Source organism: Sphaerodactylus townsendi, linkage group LG05, assembly GCF_021028975.2.
Source record: "Sphaerodactylus townsendi isolate TG3544 linkage group LG05, MPM_Stown_v2.3, whole genome shotgun sequence".
In the NCBI taxonomy this organism is placed as follows: domain Eukaryota; kingdom Metazoa; phylum Chordata; class Lepidosauria; order Squamata; family Sphaerodactylidae; genus Sphaerodactylus; species Sphaerodactylus townsendi.
Genome location: NC_059429.1, coordinates 24,039,803 through 24,066,966, shown reverse-complemented (window position 1 = coordinate 24,066,966; position 27,164 = coordinate 24,039,803). Strand labels below are relative to the sequence as shown.

Genomic DNA, 27,164 nt, shown 5'->3' with positions numbered 1-27,164 from the left:
ACACGGGTTTTCCAAAGCGCGTCTGGTTGCAACACACATGCCAGACCCAAAGCGCCTGCCTGGACTTGCATCCGTTCCCTCGGAGGCGTCAGCGGCCGCTACCGAAGCTTGCAATTTGCAAAGCTAACTGGGGAGCGGGGTTTTGCAAAGGCTCCCGCCGAGGGAGGACGCGCGCCCACCCTTGCCTGCGCCTTCCTTCCCAACCCACCGCCTGCTTCCTTACCTTAGCGCGCAGGGCACAGGCCAGCAGCAAGAGCAGCGCCGGGCCGGAGAAGGCGAGAGGCGCGGCCATGGTGCGCTCTAATGCTCCATGGGCAGCGGCGAGGAGGCGACAGCAGCGAGAGAGCTGCAGCCGCCCGAGCGCAAACCTGCATGGCCGAGTAAGTAATTAATGACTTTGCAACCTGTCGGGTGGCGGCGCGAGCGCGGCGCAGCCCTGCGGCTCCCGGGCGGGCGGTGATTGACAAGGCGACCTGAGAGCCACCCAGACAGGGACGGGCGGAGGGGGCCGCCGCGAGGTGCCGGCCGCCCTCTTCAAAGGGGACAAAAGCAGCAGCTTTGCGCAGGGTCCTTCCCGCAGCACAGGCTGAGGGAGGGGCCCACGAGGGAATGGCCTGTTGGCAAGACTCTGTGGGCAAGAGCTTGCAAAAGTCTGAAAAGTGGGGTTGGTTTGGGGAGCCCCAGCAGCAGGTCAGCTTTCCACACGGCGGAGTTGGCCCTTGCCTTCCCAGGCTGGCACGCTTAGTTCCAGTGGTTTACTTACGATAACCCAGGATTGATCTTGGCCCTGAGGGAAAATGTGCCTTGTGCACTGTGGAGGTATGTGGCAAACAGGGAGGGGATAGCGTGGGGATGTTATGATCCTAATGAATTGGTAGGATATTGATTAAGCGGGGCCTAAGAAAGGATTTTTTTAAAACAAAAGCATATGTTTGGTGCCTTCATATACAGTTGAATGTGCAGAAGGCATGCCACGTTTTAAAAAAGATGACTGTGTCACATGAGTTTTGCATGTCTGTCTTTCTACCCTGTCACTGCCTGAGCAGAGTTTTCAGTTCCTTTGGTCAGCTGATAGACCACTAGAAAACCCTTGCAAGCTCACACCTGAATGTACAATGGCAGATACATAAATACACACACACGCACATATATATATATACATATGCACACACACACACATATGTATGTATGTGTGTGTATATATAATATATATATATATATACACACACACACACACACACACATATACACACACACATATATACACACACACACATATGCACATATATATATATTTGGGTGCTGTGTGGTTTCCGGGCTGTATGGCCGTGTTCTAGCAGCATTCTCTCCTGACGTTTCGCCTGCATCTGTGGCTGGCATCTTCAGAGGATCTGATGTCGGGAAAGCAAGTGGAGTATATATATCTGTTGGAGTGTCCAGGGTGGGTGGAGAAACATTGTCTGTGAGTAACAAAGAAGGCAACCAGGTCAATAGTTGAGGGCATCCGTACTCATACATCTGAGTAGAAGTATGAGTAACAATGAAGACTATAGCATGGGAGTAACAATAGAGATAGCAAGGTCACTGGTGGGAGCATCTGAATAGAAGTATCCTGGCCTTTGTTTCTTTTGTCTGTGGTCATCCTGTGTTTGTGTGGAGCTGGTTAGACACTGTCTTGACTCTGACACTGGCAGCCAAAATACTAGAGTCAAACTAACACCAGACTGAAGAGAAATGTTTTGCATCCCTTATTCGAAACCTGAAAGGAAGATGTTTCCATCCTCATGGTTCAATAATCACCAATGCTTACGTGTCGGTGATTTTTGTTTTGTTTTGTTGCAAGCAGTTGCACAATGCAACCACATGGCCAGTGTTGCTTATAGTATTGGTTCTTAACCAGTGGGATTCTGAAGTTGTCTAACGCTCCTTCCGCACATGCAGAATAATGCACTTTTAATCCACTTTGCAGCTGGATTTTACTGTGCAGAATAGCAAAATCCACTTCCAAACAATTGTGAAAATGGATTGAAAGTGCATTATTCTGCATGTGTGAAAGGGGCGTGGGTGGACTTTCATAACAATTTCTAAGAATCCGTTTTCTCTCAACCCCATTTCCACCTGTGAGAGTTACATGTCCTCTCCTGCTGGTCCTACCTGCCACAGTTTATCCATCTGAGGCCTTTTGGCATGCCGGCAATAACAACAGAATGCCTTTAAATATATGTATAAATGTTCCTTTTTGGGGAAAAGTAGCTTTTTTTCTGTCATGGTGGGACCCAGGGGTTTTTTACATTTTTAATTTATTATTTAGGTTTATGTTTACAGCAGCGGTAAATAAATGAACAAAGTTCATTGACATTTGTGGCTTTACTTGGAACCTATTATTTAGGTTTATATAGAGTGATGGGATGTAAGATTCAAAAGGTTGAGAATCACTGATTTAAAAAACACAAGAACATACAAAGATCCATACTGGATTAGACCAGTGGCCCATCAAGTGCAGCATCCTTTTTTAGAACAGTTGCCCTGGAGAACCAAGAAACAGGGGCTGGGGGCTGTGATGTTGCCTCCTAGCACTGGGGTTCATAAGATCGCTTAATTCACTTTGGCTAGTAGCCATTGGTAGACCTCTTCTCCATGCATCCGTCTACTCTCTTTTTAAAGCCAGAGTGTGTCTGCTTTACCTGGAGTGCATGTTTGAAGTTGCACACTGCTTGACTTATCTCCAATGAAAAGGAAGATGGATTTTTGTTTTCAGTGGAAACTAAAGATCTCTGCATTGCATGAATGTCACTCTTATGACATCAAGTGAGCATAGATGTCTCAATGGCTCACTTTAAGTAGGTCAAAAGGATTTGCTTGAAAGAAGCTTTCAGAGCCATTGATCAGGACCCCAAAGACTCCAGCATTCTAGCTCATTCTGCTGTATCCCCACCCCTCTTACTTGACTCTGTAACACTATCCGTCTGCTGGATTTGCATGCTAAGCAACCAGTTTGCTCAAGTGTCATGGCTCCAGGGCTTGGACAAAAAACCTGATGATAAGCTGAGGCTAGAAATCTGTACATGCTTAGTGGTGGGAGCTGTTGGCAGGTGCAGGTGGGAAGTAGCAGTGAGCATTGCTGGCCTTTTAATTGGCAGGTGGAATGAAGGCTCTGGATCAACATGGGCTTTTATAGGTACCTGATCTTCTGTCTTTCCCCAGTGAACAGAAGAGAAGATCTTTGACTTGCTCGCACTTCACAGATGTCTCCAGTTCCAACAATGGGCAAATAGTCTAGCTGGAGAAACAGTAACTCAAACCTGAATATGGGTCTCAAGTACCACTAGCTTGGGCTGGCTGCATTACCTGGCTTACTTGGTTCTCCTCCCCCGTTGTGTGGTGTTACACCCTTCATCCAGGGCTTTTACCAACTTGTGTTTTCTGTGATGTGTCCCCTTTTGAGCAAGGCACAGAGTTCTTGTTCACCCTTGTACTTTGGGATTATTCCCCAAAAGCTCTGCATTGCCCATTATCTGAACCAACTCCCAAACCATAAGCTTAGATGGGCACTCTCAAGAGCAAGAGGCAATTCCTTTCCATTGTCTTTACTTCAAGGTCGGTTCTCAAACATCCCTCGGCATGATCACCATTGTTCTTTCTGCCCTTCCTATACTGACTCCCTTGAACACATCTTGCTCTCCTGCCCTAAGTACAACAGCTTTAGGTCTGATTTCTCTGCCTTAACCTCTGCTAGGTTAAGGCAGATATGATTTTTCTGCTTAACAATCCCAAGGCTGAAATAATGGAAATTGTAGCCAATTTTTTGCTGCACACTTTGAACTAGGTTCCCTTGGCTTCTGTTCACACTATTTTCATTGTTCTCTATTGTGCTCTTTCCTTTTTGTCCCTATGTTGTGTATGCTTAATAAAGGTCTCTGAATCTGAAGCGTTCCCAATCCAATCCAATCCAATCCAATCCAAAAACCTTTATTAGGCATAAAACCAGAAGTACCATACATTCCAAATACAATAACAGGATCATTGTTTCACATCATGTAGAACACGGATTAAAAATGTGGCAACTGCTTCAGAAATTTCTACATTAGGGCTGTTCAATAGCCTGGACATTTTTAGTTTGTCTGAGAAAAACATAAATTCTAGAGGTAGTAAAGCTCCCAGATCGGTTCTAGTATCATTATACCTCGAACAGTAAAGCAGGATATGAGGAATTGAGTCCATAGTGTTGGGACAGTACCAACAACAACGCTCACTTCGTGGGATGATAGACAGAGGGGAATGAGTTGCACCTTGCTCTGGTCATGACCCATCTGCACTTATAGTTAACAAGCTGTTCTAAATATACAGCAAGACTAGATTTCTGGAGTGTGATCCCAAAATATAGAGGGGAACAAGAACTTTGCGCAGCACTCAGGAGAGACTGGTATTCCTGGTCATACAGTCTGGTCTTTAGACGATGGTAAATCTCCGTGGTGGTAAGCATATGAAGAGACTCCCATGAGAAACCCAAGGAGAAGATTTTTTCCCAAAAATGTAGCCACCACTTCGAAAGCTGAAGCTCCCTCATTTCTAGCAGAGATAAGCTTTTTGGATCTGTGCAGAAGCATAGACGCAGCCAAAACTTAAATGTTACAGCCCATGCCCTAGCCTAGCTGATGTGTTCCTGCATGATGTATTGTGGAATGTTTTATGGAGCTCATGGGTACATGGGGCAGAAAGTTGCTTGGTTAGGAGTAGAACGGGGCTCTGGAGGAGCACATAGAAGTCCTTATGATGTTACCAACGGCATTTTGAACATATGTGGAATGCTGTATTGCTGAATCGGTCCATTGAGGTCAGCACTGTGGACTAGCTGCACCTCTGCAGGGTCTCAAACAGAGCTCTAGTGGCAGTGGTGGAGTGGTTAAGAGCAGGTGCATTCTAATCTGGAGGAATCAGGTTTGATTCCCCACTCTACCACTTGAGCTGTGGAGGTGTATCTGGTGAACTAGATTAGCTTGTGCACTCCAACACATGCCAGCTGGGTGACCTTGGGCAAGTCACAGCTCTTTGGAGCTCTCTCAGCCCCACCCACCTCATAGGGTGTTTGTTGTGAAGTGGGAAAGGAAAGGAGATTGTAAGCCCCTTTGAGTCTCCTACAGGAGAGAAAGGGGGGATATAAATCCAAACTCCTCTTCTTCTCCTCCTCCTATCACCTGCTGCCTGATCCTAGAATTTGGAGATGCTGGGAATTGAACTTGGGACTTTATGCATTCCAAGCAGATGCTTTACCATTGAGCCATAGCCCCTCCTTTTCACATCTAACCCTGTTTGTGTATGAATTTAGGAGGACCTTTGCCAAGCCTCTCAGTGGACTCAGTGGTAGATTTTGAAGGTCTTACGTTTAGGAATTTAAATCTATGAATAGTGTGATGCATTTCTTTCTTGTCCTGGAATTTATTTCCCTGTCTGGAGGAGGCAACTGTCCACACCTGCCAACTATACCTTATTTTATTATTATGACGGATAAAATTGAATGCTGGTAATACCAAGGATCTGTAGTCAAAAGAACCAGCAAGCTTCACAGTTTCTAAAAGACCCCCACCAAGCTGCATTTTCTAATGACTTCCTAATGGCCACTTTCTAAGGACTGAGTTCAGGTTTTGTTCCTGTCTAGCACAAGAGACTCTAAAGTGCCTGGATGAAGTGTGTAGTAGATTGTCTTGGAGCAGGGAGAGGTTGGCTCAGACTTCCGCTGAGCCATGAAAACTCACTAGATTAGTTGTTCTCTCTCAGCCAGATCTACCTGGTAGTCAGTGCAAAATGTAGAAAATCCTGCTACACAGAATTCTTTGGGCAAATATAATTTTGATAGGCAGGTTTTTAGGCGCATCCCAGCAAAGATATACCCCTGCTATTGTCCTTATCCTGAGATCCACCAGAACACTTTATGCTTGTTTTAACTTGGAGCAGGCCAAATGGAATTAGTGTGTGGAGACTCCAGTCTACCCCAAACTGAAATCCCACAATGTGTGGAATACATTGTTAATGGGCTGTATTATCAAGGTCAAAGAGCTACCCACAATCTCCTCAGAGCAGATGGACATTTTGCAAGGTGCGTTTATAGCTGGCAGCCACATTTACATCTGGTGCAGCCCTGAAAGAACTGGAAATATATTTTTTTTCTTGAGGCCTGATGGGATTTCCTTTTCTAACAGCCCATCCACATATTCACAGATGTAAAAAGTTTTCAAAAGGCTGTGCCCCAGGGCCATAAACATTGTGATCTGGTAAGCATCACTAGGGGGTTTAAAAGGTTCATTTAACATCCGTTGAGTCCATCATTTACCTCCACCTTTTGTAATTATGTAAATTTTTGTGCTCCCTTTCCTTGTACCCATTTTGCTATACAGCAATTATTGACCACCGTTGCACAGAGAGAAAAGGAAGGTTATTAGGTGGCTGCCAGAACTGGTTGTTTTCCACGGTACAGAAAATTGTGCTTGTAGGCAATCCAAATTCTGTACCAAGAGAGGCTGAATTCTGCAACTTGCATAATGAGCAGATTCGTGTGACTTTTGTTATTCTGCACAATGTATTTTTAGTTTTCCCTATTTCACGTTATGTGTTCTGGTCTTGTTAGAAATTGTGAGAGCAAAGATCTCTGCAGTGAAAATTCAGCCATGCATCTGGCTTCTGAGGTTTCCGCTGATACTGCCCCCCCCCCCTCCAAGCCCATAAAAAGTGTATATTTGCATCGAAAAGGAATAGGGGAAAAAAATGACAGTTAAGATACAAAGTGTCCTGACCATAGCATGAGAAATGCTAAATTGTTCTTATTCTGTAATCCTGGTGTGGCAGATGCCTGTACAAAATCTAATTTCTGTGTCAGTTTTGGAATGGGGATCTATTTAAAGCAGAGCAAGTATCTCATTCATATGTGGCCAGCATTTGTAATGTCAGTAGTTCACTTCAAAGCCCCTTACTGCTTGAGTGTTTTCAGTCATTTTTTCCATGCAGTTGTAGATCAGTAAGCCACTTGAACTATTTCTTGTGGAATTTGTTCTGAACGCAGAATTTGACTTCTGATACAGAATTTTGACATTTTAATCACAGAGTGGCAAGCTATATTATGTAGGAGATCAGACTTCCTGATTCGTTTTTAAGCAGTTGGGCCGGGAGAATTGGACCAGAGCCACAATGCTAGCCGAGGAAGGGAGTGTGAGTGGGTGGGGAGGGGATTAATTCTTTTTTACCATGTGGTTTCCTCTATTGAAATCCCATGGCTACTGTAGAACCCTCCTGTTTCCCCATCATGGTTAATGGCAGCTTTGGAAGAGGCAGGAGACTTTTGCACATGCAGAATAATGCACTTTCAATCCACTTTGCAGCTAGATTTTACCGTGCGAAATAGCAAAATCCGCTTGCAAACAATTGTGAAAGTGGATCGAAAGTGCATTATTCTGCACAGGGCTCGTTGGGACAACCTAACTGGGAACTACCCCACATGGCATTGTCAACCTGATTCAATTTCCCCTCCCATTGGCTAAATTAAAGCTTTTTTAAAAGGAAGATCTGATCACAGATCTGCTGTATAGTTTGGCTGTGACTGAAATCCTGTGCACACTTTAATTGGGGGAGTCCCACTGATCACAATAAGACTTGCTTCTGTGTAAGCTGCAAGGGATGCGGGAGCTGGGCAATTCCTTGTTCTGATCTTTGTAGGTTGCCATATACAAGCCATACTCAACCTCAGCTTACAAGCCAGTGTGGAGCTAATACTAACCTGTTGGACAGGTTTATTGTACTGAGATAAAGTGTGCGGTTAAATACTTCTAGGTCTTGAAGTGGACCACATGGGAATAAGTAAAAGCCCCCTTTAGTGAAAAAGCATAAGACACACCAGAATTTGTCGAGGTGTCCTATATTTATGTCTCTGCAGGCTCAGAGTTTATAAAGCATCTTTTCTGGCTGGCGGGGGGGGGGGGGGGGGGGGGGGAAGGAATAGGGTTTGAATCTCTTCTGGGCCATTCAGTGCCATAGAAATGTAGATGATCCTGCCAAGGGGAGAACAAAGAAGTTCATGCATCAGAAACCCAGCATATCTGATGGGGAGAGTTTCGACTCTTCAAAACTTATACCCAAACTCTTTTTTTAATCTTATTTTTTTTTAAAAAAAATGGACCATAATGTTGCTGGTAGCAGAGATATCAGAGTTTAAAAGGGCTTTAAAAGGGCTTGGAGTGATTTATGGAGGAGAAGTCGATCTATGGCTACCAATCTTGATCCTCTTTGATCTGAGATTTTAAATGCCTTAACAGTCCAGGTGCTCAGGAGCAGCAGCAGCAGCAACAGGCCATTGCTTTCACATCCTGCACGTGAGCTCCCAAAGGCACCTGGTGGGCCACTGCGAGTAGCAGAGTGCTGGACTAGATGGACTCTGGTCTAATCCAGCTTGTTTGTTCTCATGTTCTTATATTCAGAGTAAGAATGAGAACTGAAAGCAGAGGGAAAAGGACAAGGCTGTAGCTCTGTGGGTCCTATTTCATTGCTTGGAGAGGTCTGTATCTTTAAAGGTTGAAAAGCACTGCTATAAAGCACACTTTATAAAGCTTTATCTCATGGAACTGACTTGTGACTTGATTGACAAAAAGGATGCCCACTTTTGTCTCTGAGATGAAAAGGAGGAGACAAGTGATTTTTTACATTTTTTAGAATGCAAAATACAATACTATAATATTCTCTCACATCGATACAAAAATATGGTAAATACTGTAAATGTGCTACGCTATATTATAATTCATGTACATAGTTTATACTGTGACAATTTACCTATTTCCATAATTCACTTGGGCTCATTCTGCACATGCAGAATAAGGCACTTTCAAACTGCTTTCAGTGCTCTTTGAAGCTGTGCGGAATGGCAAAATCCACTTGCAAACAGTTGTGAAAGTGGTTTGAAAACACATTATTTTGCGTGTGCGGAAGGGGCCTTAGATACCTGTTCCTCTTCTATATAGTACGATACTGTATGCCAGCTCACTTCTCAACTTTTCGCAGCTTCAATGCTGCTCGTGTCACTGTCCTAACTATATCCCACAGTCTTTTTAACTAATCTATTTTACTGGGAATGTACCTTAACTCACAATTACTTGCTGAAGTCACTGTTGCCATCATTAAAAGATTTAATACCACTCCCTGTTAGGGATGCCATAGCATCAGCCAAGATCCTCTAGAGCAGGGGTAGGGAACCTGCGGCTCTCCAGATGTTCAGGAACTACAATTCCCATCAGCCTCTGTCAGCATGGCCAATTGGCCATGCTGGTAGGGGCTGATGGGAATTGTAGTTCCTGAACATCTGGAGAGCCGCAGGTTCCCTACCCCTGCTCTAGAGCTTTCAGGATGTGGAGATGGGTGAAATCTGGTGACAAGAGACATCACATCTAACCAAAATTGTGGCGGTGATATCAGTGCATCAGGCAGTGGTCTAACATGCTGGGATCTGGGATTTCTGGGAGATGTGATGTCATGTATTACCGTATGTCAGTTCCAGCCCCTAGGCCTTTTGCCCACCAGTCCAAGTAGCAAAGGCAGGAAGCAGAGCTCAACTAGTGAGAAGCCTCTTGCTACCGGCAACTTTAACTCTTTGCACTGGTTTATAGGCCATTTTTACATTGTTCAAAAGAAACAATTCACCACTTTAAAAAGATAAAATAATTCCTAATATTGTGGATACCACATCGGCTGTAGTCTGTCTCAGAAAAAGATGTTAGTAGGGTTGTATATTCCTCCACCACAGAACAAATCCAGTTCTCTAACTCCACAGTATGACGCTCAGAATGGCCTGGTCTCAATGGAAGGATCTGCTTTACTTCGGTGCTTTGAAGAAGTTCTCTGTTCTTCTTGCCTTTTGGCGAGAGTCTATTTAGTGCCCACCGAACAAGTGCAAATCCTTTGCACAGCTGTTATTTCCAGGTCTAAAGATAGCACTAAGAGCAGACACTCAGGGAGGAATATGCCTGCAGGGTTTAAGGTAGCTGGTTGCCATAAACTCTTTCTCATAACCATAACCGTACAAACGTCTGTTTCTGCCATTTCAGGAGCCTTTGGAAACAGCAAGCAGCATGCCTGCTGCAGAATAGGTCTGGTTTTTTTCTTTCTTTCTCTTTCCATCAGTCTTTTCCCTGCATTTTGGAGGAAATCTATTTTTAAAAATAAATATTTGATCTTTATTTGAGAAAAAACACACACCCCAAACTTTAAAATACACAGTTACAAACTTTAAAATACACATTTTTTTGGAGGAAACCTAGACAAGCCCCATACGGCAGATGGGAACATCATTATTGGATTAGACGGCTGACCTGCAAAGGTTGATGGGTTCAGCATGTGTGGTCCAGGAAACGGACCGGAATACAAAGCGCAGCTCAGATGGGGACTTGTCCTGTGCTTTAAAAGGCATCGATGCACGCCCTCCGTACGTTCCTTTGTTCTGCGGCTTACAACTGGCAGCTGCTTGGGAGTGTGATTGCTGACTAAGCAGGCAGCAGGGTGAAAAATGGCTTGACCAGCCTCGCTTCCCCCTAGCCGCACGAAAAGGTGAGCTAGTTATGGTTTGTTCGTGACTTTGAAGTATCCGGTGCAGGTTTCTCCACCAGGTGATAGCCACTGGCTTACGTAGCTTCCTTTTAAAAAGGATCATACAAATTCAGGTAGGTATGTATTTATGTTAAAACGTTAAGAATAAAATCACCCTAAGGTTTTACTTTGCCTTGCCTTCAACCTAATAACTGAATTTGCACATCAGTTTTTACAGTGTTCTGTATACTGCTAAGGTGAATTTACACAGTGCAAAAACATGTGTTATTTAAATTAAGTGTTTGTGGTAGAAGAAAATGTTTTCTCTGTTAAATACCTTAGCCTTTCAGAATGTTTGAGTCACAGTTTATAGATGCTGAGGTTGCACAATAATGTGACCGCTCCCACACACATAATTTTGCAGCCCCCCCCCCTTTACAGAGGCTTTTTTAAAAGTAATGTAACGCCCTCTGGTGGTGTGCATGCCCATGTGCAATGAATTTTTAAAAATGCCTCATTCTAAGCCTGATTTGGTGACCTGCAGGGTACATGCGTGCACTGTGGCCCGATTAATGGTTCCCAATGAACTATGTGGTTTGTGTCCTATCTCTGCCTCTTTGGTATGCTGTATCTTAAAAACAGGAAGGTGCTTAGTGCATAGGTTCAAATTGTAGCTCTCAGTCTCCAGGCAAATGTGGAAAAGGATGTGGAGGCAGCACAGGTCATAGAGACACTATGCAAAGTCTCTTTGGCATTAGATTACGTCTTCACTGGTCAAGATGCACATAACTTCTTCGGTCTTTGTTCTCATGTGTGAAATGCTAATGCAAGGAGGTCTTGGAAAATGAGGAAAGAATTTTGCGCTGGAAGTCTCCAGGGGCACAGAAACTAATTCTCTATGGTACCCAAGTCCTTGGCATAAACACAAGGTAGTCTTTGAAACTGCATGTCCAAGGCTTTTTTGCACCTGGCATGTAGCATCTAAAAGTAAAGTGAACGTATGGAAGATCCAGATTTGCTGAGGACGGATCCATGGCCCATTATGCATAAGGTATGTGCTGCACGGCAGAAGCAAGTGTCCCAACGAGGCAAAGTTCCTTGTATGGATTTTTTCCCCTCTGTGCCTTGCTTTCACTTTCCAGTTCCCCACGCCAAACACCACCACTTTAAGTGTGAGTTTAATTTTCTTTGGTGCCAGAAGATTTTCCATTGAGCACAATTTGCCCCAGAGATCTTTCCTCCACTCACTGCCAGCGTTCACCCCTCCCACTCTCTTGCACAGCCATATACAACTGTCCCATTCTCCCTTCCCTGTGACCAGCTCCTTTCCCTTTCCTTATATGACTTCTGCAAAGGAAATCCTGCCTTGCCAACTCTGAGTCCTTTGAAAGTGTCAGCAACCATATGGTTACAAGCGATCTGGCAGATATTATGTACCTGGATTACACCAAAAAGCATTTGGTGAAGTCCCTCACCAAAGGCTGAATAAACTTAGCAGTTGTGGGATAACAGATTAGCCATATGCACTTATTCAAAACCATGAAAACCCCAGGAAAATGTAAAAATTTCCATAAGGATCTTTGAACTAGGTGCGTGGGCAACAGAACAACAACAAAAGGTTCAAGGTAAGTGTAAACATGTTAAGTGTGAAGGAAAGCACATAAAACAAACCGATCTTGGGATCATTGAAGGAGAACTCAGTGAGGACATCAGCCCAATAGGGCTTAGTAATGAAAAAAAGAAAGTTCCGAGGTAGGGATAACAAAGATACGAATGAAAACAACAACCTAGGATTGTAGTGCCATTACAGAAATCCCCAATGCTGCTATGTTTGGACTACAGTGTACAGTTCTGGTTACCATGACTCAAAAGGAAAACTGTAGCACTGGAGAAAAATGCAAAAGATAAATGCGAATGATTAGGGTGTCATAGTATCTTCTGTACAATCCAAAGCTTAAAACATCTGAGGTTTTTGAGTTCAGTGAAAAAAGATGGCGGGTGAGGGATATTTTGGGGGGGGTTGTGTAGTTTCCGGGCTGTCTGTCCGTATTCATACAGAAACCCCACAACCCCCCAGTGATTCCGGCCGTGAAAGCCTTCGACAATACGATGAGTATTTTTAAAAAATTATTTGTGATGTGGAAAAAAAGGATGGAACTTTTTTTGCCTCTCCCAAAATATTAGAACTCACAGGGACCTGGTAAAACTGGCATGTAGTATATTCAGGACAGAAAAGCTTTTCTTAATGATTAGTGAATTGGCACAATTAGACTATGGAACTCATTACCACAGGATGTGATGATGACAGTTAATGTTGATAATTTTAACAGGGATTATATGACTTCATAGAGGTTGGATCTATTAATGACTTATTGGCCATGATGATTAAATGGAATTTCCACATTTAAAAGTACTATAGCACTAAATATAGATTACTGGGATAAGTTTGTGGAATACTTGACATATACATGTCAAAATATATTTCAGGTATTCAAACAGCAGATTTTTATCACTTTCATCAGCCAGTTCCAGGGAAATGGAAGACACTCTTTTTTGGGCTGAATGAACGCATCCACAACATCAGTTTACATTATAGTGAAGTATATATGTGGGTATACTTTTAGGTAAGCTGGGCCCACACAAACTGATTTCTGTTTTCTTCTCAAAGCCAATATGGGAGGGGCCTTACCTAATTTTTGTTCAGCATGTTTGTGTCTGTGTTTTAATTGCAATTGTCCAATGTTCAAGTGTTTTCCCAATCAGAAACAGAAAAGGAACCTGTTACTAAAGCTGCCAGAGTATCCTGTGTTTGGACTACCTGGACAGGTAATCTTACTCCTACCTCCGGATTTCAGAGGGTACTACAGTGATAAACTATACTGATAAACTAAATGTATGATATAGTTTAGACGGGGTTGCAGGAAGTGAAATATATCTGTGAAACCATTAACAGTAATTTCATCCACGTCTATGAATGTGAAAGAAAATTTAAAAATTAATCAAGGTCAGTAAGAAAAGAGGGCATCAAAAGTCTGGTTCTGGTACCCCAGCTGGATCCATCAAAATACAGCAAAAGAAACCAAAGACCGCACACTTTATTTTGAAATTATGAAACAAGATTTTTAAAAATCGTAATGTTTGCAATTTGCGAGTGCTACAGAAATATGTTCTCAGAAATTACTGGCAGACAAATTACTGGCTACTGAGTTGTAGCATGATAATCCAGACCCAGTTTGCAAACGGGGAAACTGAGGCACAGAAATGTGTTCAAGGCACATGAGCCCAGCAGTGGCAAATTCAGTAATAATGTTGGTATCTGTTTCTGCAAAGCAAAGCAGCCTCCTTTGGGTTTAAGTTTTTTTTTAAGGTTCAGGTTTAAAAAATATTTCAAAATGAACAATTTTAATACAAACAGTGCTTCTAAAAATTGTGATAAAGCCAGAGTATCTAATCAAATTTATATTATCTATAAATTGTAAAGATAACTGGAAGACATTTTTACTGAGTATAATATTAACCTGCCTTCCAGCATTGTATTAACCTGCCTTCCAGAATGTTGATCTGTTTTAACCATCAGTGTTGTACTGATAATGACTTGGACATCAGGGGTAACTCCACTCCTTGGGGCATTTTCCTTGCAAAAACTCAAATATGTTTTTGAATTTCGATTTAGAACCTTGACGTGGACAATCTATAATATTCCCAAACATAACCAGTTACCACCCAAAATTAACAAATATCTTTTTCCTGGTGTCTGTGACTAGGGTTAAACCAGGTTAAACCTCTGAACAGGGAAAAATTATTTGGTTGAACAGTGAAGTGGAATAATAAAAAACTGTTTTTACCAGGTTGAGGTAAATTAATTGCAGTTTATCACTTTATCACAGAAAAAGCCTGAATCTTCCACTGGAGTAACCGCCCGCCAGACCATGCTAAAGCATTGGAGTACAAAATTACACCAGCTAAATTTCGCTAATGGCTCGGCTAAAATTGTTGGAATTTGTTTTCCATAGAACTGTTGCTCTTATCATTTTATAAATAACATACCTCATTAGTTACCAAACATGCATATGGGGGTACAAACATACACTGTAAGACGTAATTGTTTATGTGTGTGCTTGGAGCAAATGTGGTAGTATACAGTGGGCATTGTTAAACATACAGCCTTCTGTTGGGGTTTATTCGTAGGCACTACAACAACACTCTCAAGGTAAACAGTTACCGTAGCACCTCAAATTAACAAATATCTTTTTCCTGGTGTCTGTGACTAGGGTAAAGTTCTGAACAGGGAAAAGTTATTTGGTTGAACAGTGTAATGGAATAATAAAAATCTGTTTTTACCAGGTTGAGTTAGCTTAAACTCTTCCCAACATCTCAGTATTGTACACTTCCTCTTACATTTACTAACAGCAGTAGTCAGAAGACATATTCATTTGGCACAGAATAAGTTAACTTCAGCCATCCTTCACTTGCTAAGGAGCCTCAAATAGTCCTGTATATTCTTTGGAGAGCTCTTACAAAATCCTTTATATATTTAATGGTTTGACTGTGATACTTTCTTTTGGTAGTACTAAGTGAACCCTTCTGTTCTTTCTGAGATATCGTACAACTTCATTTATCTGAATATGCTTTTTTAACTTCTGTTTCTTTTTGAACAGGCTTCTTAATAACTTTTAAAAGTTTTCTCATAGCCATACTTGAAATTGAGAGACTGTAAAACTCAGTTCCTATGTCTTTACATATACATTTTTTTGACCCTCATTTGTTTTAATCACAGGCTGTCAATTCTGCTTCTACCTGCCCTGCATCTCCTTGGGGAGGTGAAAACACCCACTCACCATGGCAACAGCTGCAAGTGGGGAGGAAGAGGCTGAGTGTCTACATGCTTCCTCCTTGCAGGATGTTCTGCCAGCTCCTCCCCACCCTCCACTTTCCCCCCTTGGTACACATGCACAGAAGCAATGGCATTTCAGTGGCTGTGCCTGGGACCCACAATGCCCCTCTCCTTTCTCCTGCTGAGCCATACAGCAATGCTACAGCCTAGCTGAATATGGAAAATAAAAGCCTTTTAAAGAACTCAAAAGGCAAGAGAAAGAAATGGTGTGTGGCAGTGAGCTTCTCCACAACATGCTGAAAACAGACCTGATCTTTCCCTCCCTCTCTACAGTAGACCGGACAGTGCATCCAGATGAACATGGCCACCCCCCCATAGTTGCCCCCATACAGTTTCCCCTTTGAACTGGAGAAAATGAGGTCTGGGGGAGGGTGGAGATTGAGCCACTTGAATCATGCCTTAATTGGACATGTCATCTGAATGCTTCCATTTACTGTGGGAGATTCTCATTGTCCCCACAGGGAAAAATCTTCCTAGTCTTCTTCCTCTCTTTTGCTCAAAACAGTGGCTTTCCACAGAGAACCCTAGGATTCTTTGGAAGCTTTCCACGTGTGCTGCTGTGACCAGATTATTAATGGTGTTCGGCTTTCCTTCAAAGACATTTTGCCCACATGTAGTTCCTGGGGAGGATTGGGTATGTTTTATTTATTTATTTCATTTATACACCCTTTCTCCCCAAAGGGGATCCAAATTTACTTACGTCGTCGTCGCCCCCCCCCCCCCCCAATTTTATCCTCACAACAAGCCTGTAAAGTAGGTTAGGGTGAGAGTCACTCGCCCAAGATCACCCAATGAGCTTCAATGGCAAAGTTGAGATTCAACCCTGGTTCTCCCAGATCTTAGTCTGACACTCTTAGCCACCACACCACATTGTCTGGAGCTGCATTGTCCATTTCTGTGAGGCAACAGCAAGGACTCAGAGGCATGGCTAGGCCCCATGTGAGGGGACAGCAATAAGCAGGGGTTCCATGGGAAATGCTCTGGAATTCTTGAAATGCCAAGTAATGGGTGCAAATTGTTGAGTCCAAACTACACTATATGCTAGCATGCTGCAGATTCTGTCATGCAAGCCCTCAAAATAATCATTGTTAAAGGACATTGTTCTTCCAGCGATTTATTGTGTTTGTGTTCTGGATCTGTGAATACAACCTCACTTGTGTGTGGCCTCTTTCCTTGGCTCCTGGAAATGCCATGATTTTCCAGCGCTTTTTTCCCTGAAAAGCATCTCTTTTTACAGGAAGTCTGTCACTGCCTAAATTGGGGCAGATTTGTCCTGAGAGATTACCTTTAGACAATAACACAGTTCCGTTATATTTACAATCCCTCTGTACCCTTATCAAGTTTACAGGCTTTCGTTTTACTGAAAAAAAACCCCAGTCCATTTGGCAGCCCCAAACTAGCCTAGTTCTGAAAAAGCCTAATAATTTTGGCCTTTTTGGCTTTTGCTTGCAGATAATAAAGCTCTCTGCTTTTGCAAGCAACACCCCCTCAATCACAGAGTTGGGATTTGGGGGCGGGGGGGGGGGGGAGGCTCCTTGAAGAGAGCAGAGCTTTCCACTCTCTGCAAGCAAACCCCACACCCCTCCCAGTGGGGAGAAATTCTCCCCACTTCCCACATATGGACTTGAGAACCAGCAGTGGAGAGAACTGAAAATTTTCAAGTTTAAAAAAAAAAAACCCAAAATGGTAAAAGCTGAGTAAAGCTAACGGGTATCGACTTTACTTGGCTTAACTAAAATTTTCTAGGTTTTAAAAACTCAAAAGTTTACCGAGCACAATTGTTTGTACTCAGCCCTAACCATCTCCCCTTTCCAGCTTTCTGCATTTGCCTGCCACATTCAGACGGGCTTTGCTTCTCATTTAACAACATACTCTTCCATTAAGATTCTACCCAGTCTCACGTGCTCAAGCTTTGCCTGGAGCATGTTGGTATTTGGTGTATCTGGAGACTGTGGAACCTCCCTGATGAGCCACACCTGATGTGCACCCATTGAGGGCCGGCGCCCTTGTTGTCATCACTGCATGTCTTATTTGTGCAGGTGGGATCATCTTCCAAACTATCATCCTTCCACAATTCGCTTGGCTCACTCAGCAAGCGCAGCATAAATCCATTTCCTGCTTCACAGCGAGGAAAAAGAGGGTCCTGCAACTTGCTAGGAGTCCATATGCATGAACCTTAGGAGGTAACTTGGTGCTTCCCATTTCCACACGCCCTGCATACCTTGTGCTTAGTCTACACCAGCTCCCTTAGTTGGCAACAGAGCAGCTAGAAACAATGGAGCTGCCACGAAGGTTTCTTCTGTACTATGTTAAACATGCTTTAAACACCCTGTACCATGCTTTGTTCTACAGTGCAGACAGCCTCTAAAGTGCCACGGCTTGCCACAGCTGTGCAAGTTCTTACTTTTTGACGGACAAGGCATCCGTAAGGCTGGAGTGAATGTAAACTAGGAGACAGTGCCCCTTGGAAACTGACATTTAAGGAGGGCAAATTCTGCCAAGAGTGTTTTCTGTCTTCATACTCTTTCCATTTTCCTTCAGCAGCAAAAACATTCCAGATATACATTGTGCAAAAATATTGCCTGCTTTTCTCTATGTAAATTTTAAAGGTCCTCTGATTGTGACACACATGCCTAAGCAGTTACAAAATAAATCCGGTTACGGTTTCTTCTCTAATGCTAAGAAGGATCCAAAACAGACACCTCGTTTATGCATAACGGATCTAATATAAGCTCACCACATTAGTGCTGATGACTGGCTTATAGCCTCTTTTTAAAAAGGCTTCCTGGTTGGTGGAAATACCTGAGAGCTTTTAGGCTTTCTCTTAAAGCCCCACCTCATTCACCTTGTGGTCTGGTTTGCAAAGAGCAGCCAGCATCATCTACCATTTGTACGGGAAAGACTGGCAAGACGAGGTGGGATATGCGACTCCACAGCCCACTCAATTTATCTGTGTCCATGTGATTGTAGGAGCTGGGAGTGTCCGCGTTGGTGAACTTGGCCCAGAGGAAGTCCCGCACTTTCTCTTCGACATCCTGCAGGCTGCCTTTAGCTTCTAATTTGTCGATCTCCAGAAGAACAGTTAAAATCAGCAACACGTCTTTGAAAGCCGCACTCTCGTGGTCACAGTACTTGTAAAAAATCAAGGTGGAGCCAGCGGGCAGGGATTCAAACCGATGGACCACTGCTGCTTTCGCATCTCCATGAAAACCATTGCTCAGTTCCGTATCAACAGCCAGCTTGGCCTCATCGCTGCTCAGAGTGGACTTAGAAGCGCCATCTACTTGCACTGTGCTTCCCTGGAGAGATGAGGAATAAGCGTCGGCAATCTGGACACTCAGGCACTTCAAGGTCGATTTGCCTTCTTGGGCAGCAGTGAGGATTAAGATGGCTGGTTCGGTGTGGTAGGAAGTATTGAGGTGCTTCTGAAGGACTTTCCGCACCCGTCCCCACAGGTGAGGGTTTTGACCTGGGAAGCTGTCCTTTAGGGGATCAAATCTTTGCAAGAAGGCCTCCACAGCTGGGTTTTTTGGCATGTTTTTGGGCTCGGAAGTGTAGTATCCGCTGCAGGCTATGAAAACCGCAACCAAAGCCAAACCAGCTCCCAGTAAAATGCCTACTAGAGAGGGGGTAAAAAAGGACAGACAAAAAAAATGATTCAATTTAATTGTACCAAAGTGCAAAGCAAAATACACACATGGCAATGGAGTCATGTTGCAACCTTGTTTAACTTTGTACTGAAAATATCTCCTACCTTAATGGTTTCTTTAAGAAGTTTCTCGTGATCTTCAAAATGGGAAGGAGGCCTCATGGTGAACTGAGCTTATTCCTACTTCTTTACATAATCTGTTTCTTCAGGAGCAGTTGCAGTTACATTGGTGTAAAAGGGCAGGAATAAGGTCCCTTAAACATACTTTGCAATGGCACAGAGGGTTACTTTGTACCAAAAGGCTCCCTCCTGACCTATACGATCCCTCTTGCTCCCTTTCCAAATTGAACCCATTTAAACACCTTGCAACTAATTCCCCAAGCTAGTGTTGTGGCTCTGCAACAAATAATGAAATACCTTGGTACAATGATACAGGTATGTCCTTCTAGGTACTACAGAGGAGCTATTTGTTTAACTAAAATAGCTACACAAGCAGTTGCCATTTTCAGAGGCAGCCACATCTTTGACATAACAGATTGATCATCAGTAAGAAATCTGTTCAGGTGCTTTTATTGCAAATACCTCGGGACACACCTAGGAATGTGCACAACTCTCCGCAATCTATTAGTGATAGAGAAATTCCATGTATAAAGGAGCACATCAGAAGATGGAGGGAAAGATAGAAGATGGGATCCCATCAGCTTTTTTGCTCACCTTTGCTCTGTCCCTCTTCAAATTGCAGTCCCTGTTCCATATAGCTTTTGTCCACACAGGTACCTAATCCCTGCCACAGCCTTTTCTGTAGTGAAATGGGGCCCCTCCTCACTCTTTCACCAGCAGAAAAACTGATAGGCTGCCAGCCATAGTGCAACACTGGGCCATTTCCTTGTTCTTTCCTACTACTATTATCTTTGATGTTTGTAATCTGATTGGGCAACTGTTTGTTTAAGCAATAACTTCTAACCAATAGTAAATACTAAGCTTTTGAACATTAAACAATCGGGATGACATTTCAAATAGTGCAAGGACTGGAATGAGCAGTTTCTGTGCAAATAAATGCAATTGTTCATCTTTTTTTGCCAGTCCTTTGCTTATTTGAGGCCAAGGCTGTTCTCACCGTTGCTTAGAAAAGACCGATGATAATTCTTCATGCATTCTTGCACTCGGCTCTGCTTCCTTACTTCTTGTGAAAGGCACTGGCTGGTATCTTCTGGAGAGAGTTCAGTCTCTGTTCTGCACACAGGGTGCCCTGCATTTGAGAAAAGGCACTTCAGTGGTCCTGGAAATAACTTCTCCAGTTACTGAAATTAAAGGGGTAATGAGCAGGCTCTTTCAACATACAGATGGTATGCAGAAAGAAGGTCAAGATAACTTATTTGGATGGAGGTACTATAAATGACAAACTGAACAGGTCAAATCAGACTTGTAGATACCTCAAGGTGAGAAAGAATTGCTTCCAAGATAGCTGGCAGAGTCTAAATGTTAGAAAGCATCACTGAGTTCAGTGCAATCATTTCAAGATCATTAATGCTCAAGACTACAAAGTAAATATTTGGACCTGGAAATAAGTACTGCTGAATTCAGTGAGTCTTAACCCTGAATAAAAATTGGAATCTGTCTGTTAAGATTACATTCTTTATATGGCATTACACCCCTGCTAAGTTATCCAAATTCAGTAATGTAGAAGATGACAAATGTTGGAAATGATAAACACACATAGGCACATATATACACATGTAGTGGCAATGTCCCCAAATAAGATCATTTTGCAACAATATTGTTAAGGTTATGGATAGAATATTTAGAACAAAAATAGATAGAAAACCAGAAACAACTCTACTAGGAATGACCAAAAATAAAATAGTCAATAGAAATGTCAACTTATTTATCTGTTTATTAACAATAGCCAAAATAGAAATAGCCGAGATGTGGGAAACAAATGAAATACCAAAGTTAGAAAACTGGGAAAGAAATATATCTAATATAATGGCTATAGACAAACTTACATGGAAACTGAGAGGACACCCTGAAAAGTTTTATAAAACTTAGAATTTATTTGTAAATTAATAGCGATAATATTTATAGAATATTTTAAAGTATACATTCTGGTTTATTAGACTTTATATAATTGTAATAATTAAATATATGACATAAATATTAAGTTGAGAAAGACTGTAAATTGTAATTGAGTATTTAAATGTTACCTGTTAAATTTGAAATGTTAATTGATAATGTTTTGAAATCAACCAATAAAGTTATTTTTTATATTACATTCTTAAACACAATTATCTAAAAGCAACAACACTGAACACAGTGGATTAAACATGTGGAGTAAACATGAGCAGGATCCAACTAAATGCTGTATGCTTACACTCACGTACCTAGGAAGAAATTCCATTGAATTTAGTATATTATGTTTTTCTGGGTAAACATGTACAGGATTCAGTGGAGTGTAGTCTGAACCATAAGAGATATAGCAAAGGGAGACTTGAAGAGCAATCCTAAACCGGTCTACTCAGAACCTACACACGTCTATTCAATGGAGCTTACTTGTAGGAAAGTGTTCTTAGGATTGCACTGTCAATTGTCTCACTAAGTAAGGGCAAAACTAAATCTTATAGTATCCCCATGGTCATGTCTTTCCTCCCGGTTCTATTCCCTTGCCCCTGGAAAACACTAATTTCTTTTTTAATGTATAATGTCTTATTCCCTTCTTCACTTAATAACAAAGACCCAAAAATCGTAAATTCAACACAGTGCCATCTTTTGAAATTCCATAGTTGGGACTCCATTTTATGCAACAATCCTAATTTGCATACCTTATTCCAAGTGCATAGTTTGAGAGCCAGTGTGTTGTAGTGGCTAAGAGCAGGTGACCTCTAATCTGGAAAACCAGGTTTGATTCCCCACTCCTCCACATGAGCAGCAGCCCCTTATCTGGTGAACCAGATGTTTCCCCATTCCCACATTTTTGCTGGGTGACCTTGGGCTAATCAAAGTTCCCTCAGAATTCTCTCAGCCCCACCTACCTCACAAGGTGTCTATTGTGGAAAGAGAAAGGGAAGGAGTTTGTAAGCCCCTTTGAGTCTCCTTACAGGAGAGAAAAGGAGGGTATAAATCCAAACTCCTTTTCTACAATTCACTACACCTGACTTGAAGATTTCTTTGCTGATAAATTTAAGATTGACATAGTCATTGTAAGGTGAGCACAGTAATTTAAAAAGATAAGTTGAATAGTTTATAGAGCTTTCTTGTTGATCCTTACCTTCAGATAAGAATCTCTTGTTCTCTGTGCCTTCCAAACTTTGAATTAATTTCTCCATTTCTTCTTCCAACATGTCCTCTTGCGTTTCTTCAGAATCAGGATGCTCAGAGGTATTCTGGCTGTGCTGATCTGCTTCTTTTTCAAGGATAGTTTTATGTAAGATATTCGTTTCTTCTGCCAGAGAGTTCTGCAGAACAGCCTGGGTTGAATCTCCAGTTCTTTCATTGTTATCATCTAAAGAATCTACTGTATCTTCGTCTACAGAAGTATCAGATAAGTTCTCTGGATGAGTCTGAGGTTCCATGTTGCATTGTAGCTGGTCACCAGCTTCTCTCTCTACCAAAACTGTTTCAGAACTGAAGAGCTTTTCCCTCGCAGAATCTTCTTCATCTACACTAGAGTAATTCTCAGTCAAACTATTTGATTCATGGTAGAGAGGACCCAACGTCTCTATATCTTTAGCTGTGTCTGCTGGACTAGTTTCTTGAGTTTTATTTGGGGGGGCATTATTTGTGTCACTATCTGAGGCCTGGAAAGTCATCACCTTCTGTGACATCAGCTCCTGGTCTTCAGGGTAACCTGTTAAGGGGCAGCATGTCAAATGGTTGGTTTTGTGAAATAATTTGCAACTTCAAAATCATTTGTGTCCTTAAGAAGCTAATTATAGTCCTATAGGAAGTCCTATAATGTAGATATGAATACTTTCAAGCTGCTATTTCAAATAGGCACTACGGTTGATCACACAAAGGTGCCTTAGGGTGATTCAGACCATTCGTCTACCAAGGTCAGTATAGACTTTGATTGGCAGGCGCTCTCCAAGGTCTGATCCTTGGAGCCAGAGATGCCAAGGATTGGACCAGGGGTTATCTGTGTGCAGGGTAGATACTTGAGACATGTCTGCTGTTAATGCTGCCTTACACTGAATGTCCAGAGACCAGAACCCTCTTCCATGTCATAGGCAGGCCTCAAACCAGCAGGTGTGGCAGCACCAATCCCGTGGCTGGCAGGGACATGCCACGCCAGGGAGCTTGAACCCCTCATTGTAAGCAGACAGACCCTTCTTCCTGGCTAAGAGGTGCCATTAAAGCCAAAGGGGTCAAAGACTGGCACACGAGCAAGACACTGCTCCACACAAAATGGATATGCCTCTCAGAAAGTTTTGGCACCAATCTTCCTGCTGGTTGATCACTGAATTTTTCCCCAGGGGCTAACTAATCCCCATTATGCCATCCTAAAGTGACTTATAGCATCATCCAAAGGGGGTGGGGGCAAACATGCCGGTGGGAGTGGCCCCGGGCTAGCAAGCAGAATGAATGCTCATCGCCGCAACAGTATCCCTGTGCCCTCACTGTGCCTTCACTGCCTTCCCTCACCGCCATGGGGTGGACCAGGGTGTGGTCCAGGGGAGGAGCCAACACTAGTCAGCTTCCACCCCCACTTCACTGCTGGACATGATGGCATCTGGTTCCTGGACTTATGCTACCTTTGTCTACCCAGGGAAATACCTCCCACCACCCTGGATATCTGAGACCATGCCAATGTGTAGTAAGGTGTGGGCCTTTGCCCCTCTCTCAGCAAGAAGCATGGCAACCTCCACAGTGATCCTCCCCTCCCAGATTTTTCAGATTTCTAGAGGGTGGAATTCTGCCTTCCCCAGAGCTCCTCCCCTAACACTGAGTCAGACCATTGGTATTGTCTACTCTGACTGGCAGAAGCTCCCCATTGGTCTCTCATATCACCTACTGCCTGATCCTTTCAACTGGAGGAACTGAACTTGGGCCGTTCTGCATACAAAGCTGTACCTCTGAGCCACAGTCCCCATTGGGTTTTGCCATTGGACAGCATTCATCACATTTATACCCTACCTTTATCCAACGAGTTCCGAGTGGTTTCATTCCATTTCACACTACAAGGCAGTGTGAGACTGACAGCGCAGAGGTCTGCATAAGATTGTACTGTGAAATAACTGACCTAAAGGGACACTGAATTTTGTAGCCAATTGGAGTTCTTCCCCCAACTCTTTCCAGTCTACTTTCTGTGTATCAGAATTGACTATTTGTCTCCACTACTTCAACTATAGAGTTGAAAACCAAAATCCTCAGAATTCTCTGAGTGGCACAGCGGTCAAAGTGTCAGACTAGGTTCTGAGAGACCCAGGTTCAAATTCCCATTCTGTTTATGGAAGCTCACTGGATTACCTTAAGCCAGTCACATACTCTCAGCCCAAAGTTCTTGTGAGAATAAAATAGAAAAGAGACCAAGGAAAGTCTGCTGGGGTCCCTACTGAGAATAAAGGCCAAGTAAAAAGCAAGTTAAACAAACAATTGTGTGGTTTTAGTCAGCTATGTTGATCCTAGAAATAAAATAAACTAAGAACAGGATAATTCCTTTGGTTCCTACTGGGGGTCATGCAAGTTGTTACTTTCAAACTGGAAAAACATGCCCCTCCATCTTTGACAGGAAGATGTTCAGCAGAGGTAGAAGGTTTTGCTGTCTGTGACCTCATAAACACCTACTGTAAGCAGTCAGACCCCTCCTCCCACTAAGGGGTGCCACAATGGCATGAGGGCCAAAGACTGGCATAAAAGCAAGACACTGCTCCACACAAAATGGATGCCTCTCAGAGTTTTGGGATCCATCTTGTGGGTCAAGCCTGGGAAGGCAGTTAACCGCTGTACTTTTCCCCTGGCCCTAAGGTGTGCCTGACTGAACAATGGGGCTAGCTCATCCTCAGTGTGTCATCCTACCTACCTATACGGCATGGTGGCTGCCTATTAGGAGGATCCACTCTTGACAGCGGTCGCATGGGGGATCCACCATAATGGTGGACAGTAGGGGCTGGGGACTGAGCGCTTCCTGCTTGTTGTAGTTTGCACAGGCGAGCAGGAAGCATTTGCAACCTGGGTTAGAGGAGAAATTTAGCTAAATCAGTGATTTTCATTTAACCCACTTTCTAGCCACTAAAACAGATTAGCAGTGTTTTGGAGGCAAGTTCTGTGGGAACTCTCCCCCCAAAATGCTTTTAAAAAGGGTCTCAACCCATTTTACTAGGCCTGTACAGAATCACACTCAGTCAGCTCTTGTATGCTTTGTATGTATATATATCTTCATTGCTTAAAATATATTTCTTGTTTTACTGTTTTTATTCTTTAATAAAACCATATTTTAATTATACAACTTCCTGCTCATTTGAGAGGCTTCACCCAGGACTATCCAGGTATACATAGGTTATTGATTCCAGTTATGCCCTCTTGCTTTCTGTTTCCAACTAATTCCGCCAACTAAATTGCCTACTTAGAGTTAACACCACCTGATCTTCATTCAAGACAAAGTTAATCAAGACTTGAATCTGCTAGACTGAAATCTTCTTTCCTTTTACCCATTGGTGGCTATTTTTGTAGGAATTCCCCCACCCCCTTCCGCCCAAGTCAAGTGTACAACACCTGTGATATGCAAATCTACCTTCTTGAGCAGTGGGTGTGAACTCTTCCGCCATCTTCTCCTGAGTTTTGATTTTTTTAAAATTTATTTGGTTTCACTCCAGGGATTTTGTCAATCCTGACTGGCTGGGCAGGTTGAAAACAGTTCCATACCATCCCCCTGTGGTCTTGGAATATCTATCTATATAGATAGATCCAGCTAAAAGAAACAAATTAAAATCAATGCTAGAAATGGTTAGTTAAATAAGACAAGAATTCTTCTTAAATAAACAGTCATACTTTTTCTCATTCCAAATTTCTAAACCAGGGATTTTTTCCCCTGCCATCCACAGCTGTATATATCAAAGAGAGGTTTAGGATCCAATATGCTACATCCATAAACTGTGCATGGATCTATATGCAAAATAGTGCTACATTGCGTGCAAAAGAAGTCTGCATGTATAGACTGCTATCTTACTTTTTGTAGATGCCTGTTTTGCTCACTGGTTCCACATGATGTTAATGTGCACGCCTGCTCTCTCAACAGATATATCCACATTCACACACAAAACCCCTACAAATATGAATCCTTACTAGGAAAAAAAACCCAGTTGTGGAAAGAGTTACAGTAGTCTTTCCCTGATGTTTGCCCTTAAGCTTTTCCTCTTTTAAGCATATCAAACATTCCCATGATCTTAGCAGAAATCTTCCTCTGTAGATTTATGTTAAGCGAGAGAGAGGACACTTACATGGGAAAAGCAAAAGGATCACTTCGTGAGCTGGTCACTAAGTTCCTGCCCTGAACACGGCCAGATTTGGACTGTTAAAAATTAACATGAACAGTCTCGGGACAAACCAAATTCCCCCCTCTCTCTTACCTCCTTCTAAACAATGGTTCTCTGGCTGATCAGGAAATAAAAGCGAAAGAGAAACTCCCGTTTTCTTTGCAACAAGTTCAAGGAGGCGTTTCAGACGCCCATTCCTATTCTGCGCCGTCTGTTTTCTGCCGTTGTCGTTTTGTATAGAGATTGAAACGCCCTGAGTCGATCCACTGTCTCCCCACCAGTCCTTCCACTGGAAACAAGCGTTGCAACCACACAGCCACCGGGCTCTGCCCTTAGTTCCTTTCTAAGCCGCGCTGATCTTTGATCCCGGGCAGGAGGCTTCGCAATGGAATGCTGGGACATGTAGTTTATTTCCCCCTCCACCATCCTTTATGACAAAAGGGACCTCTGTTTTCAACGGGAAACGTGGAGGCGTTCCCAGGTCGGAGTTCAGTAATCTTTCCAAGTTGGAACTTTCACTTTTGCGTTTCTTGACACAGATAAGCTGGAGTCTTGCGGCAGACAAACAAGGTTTTATTCCAGCATAAATGTTCCT

The 27,164-nt window shown here is 42.9% G+C and overlaps 2 protein-coding genes and 1 long non-coding RNA gene across 6 annotated transcripts in view; 1 reads left to right on the top strand and 2 right to left on the bottom strand.

Moving 5' to 3' along the window:
- Positions 1–543, bottom strand: part of LOC125432578 (ADAMTS-like protein 2) — a 37,670-nt gene extending 37,127 nt beyond the window's left edge. The window contains 1 exon segment of the mRNA XM_048496262.1: positions 224–543. Within this exon segment, the coding sequence (XP_048352219.1) occupies positions 224–292 (69 nt within the window). The 5' untranslated portion in view covers positions 293–543.
- LOC125432580 lies at positions 110–21,370 on the top strand. Its single transcript, XR_007244496.1, has 3 exons — positions 110–380; positions 13,306–13,383; positions 18,422–21,370. It is a non-coding gene; the product is annotated as an uncharacterized LOC125432580 (long non-coding RNA).
- LOC125432579 (torsin-1A-interacting protein 2-like) lies at positions 13,635–27,048 on the bottom strand. Of its 4 annotated transcripts, none has more exons than XM_048496266.1 (5): positions 26,663–27,048; positions 25,828–26,004; positions 22,366–22,944; positions 20,218–20,349; positions 13,635–19,070 (listed from the first exon to the last, which is right to left on the bottom strand). In XM_048496266.1, exons 2-5 carry the CDS (start codon positions 25,859–25,861, stop codon positions 18,289–18,291), a joined length of 1,527 nt encoding a protein of 508 aa, XP_048352223.1. In that variant the 5' UTR covers positions 25,862–26,004; positions 26,663–27,048; the 3' UTR covers positions 13,635–18,288. The 4 variants fall into 4 exon arrangements, with proteins under 4 accessions (XP_048352223.1, XP_048352224.1, XP_048352220.1 ...); XM_048496267.1 differs by lacking the exon at positions 26,663–27,048 and adding an exon at positions 26,534–26,599; XM_048496263.1 differs by lacking the exons at positions 25,828–26,004; positions 26,663–27,048 and adding an exon at positions 25,117–25,225.
- Positions 27,049–27,164: the final 116 nt, after the last annotated feature.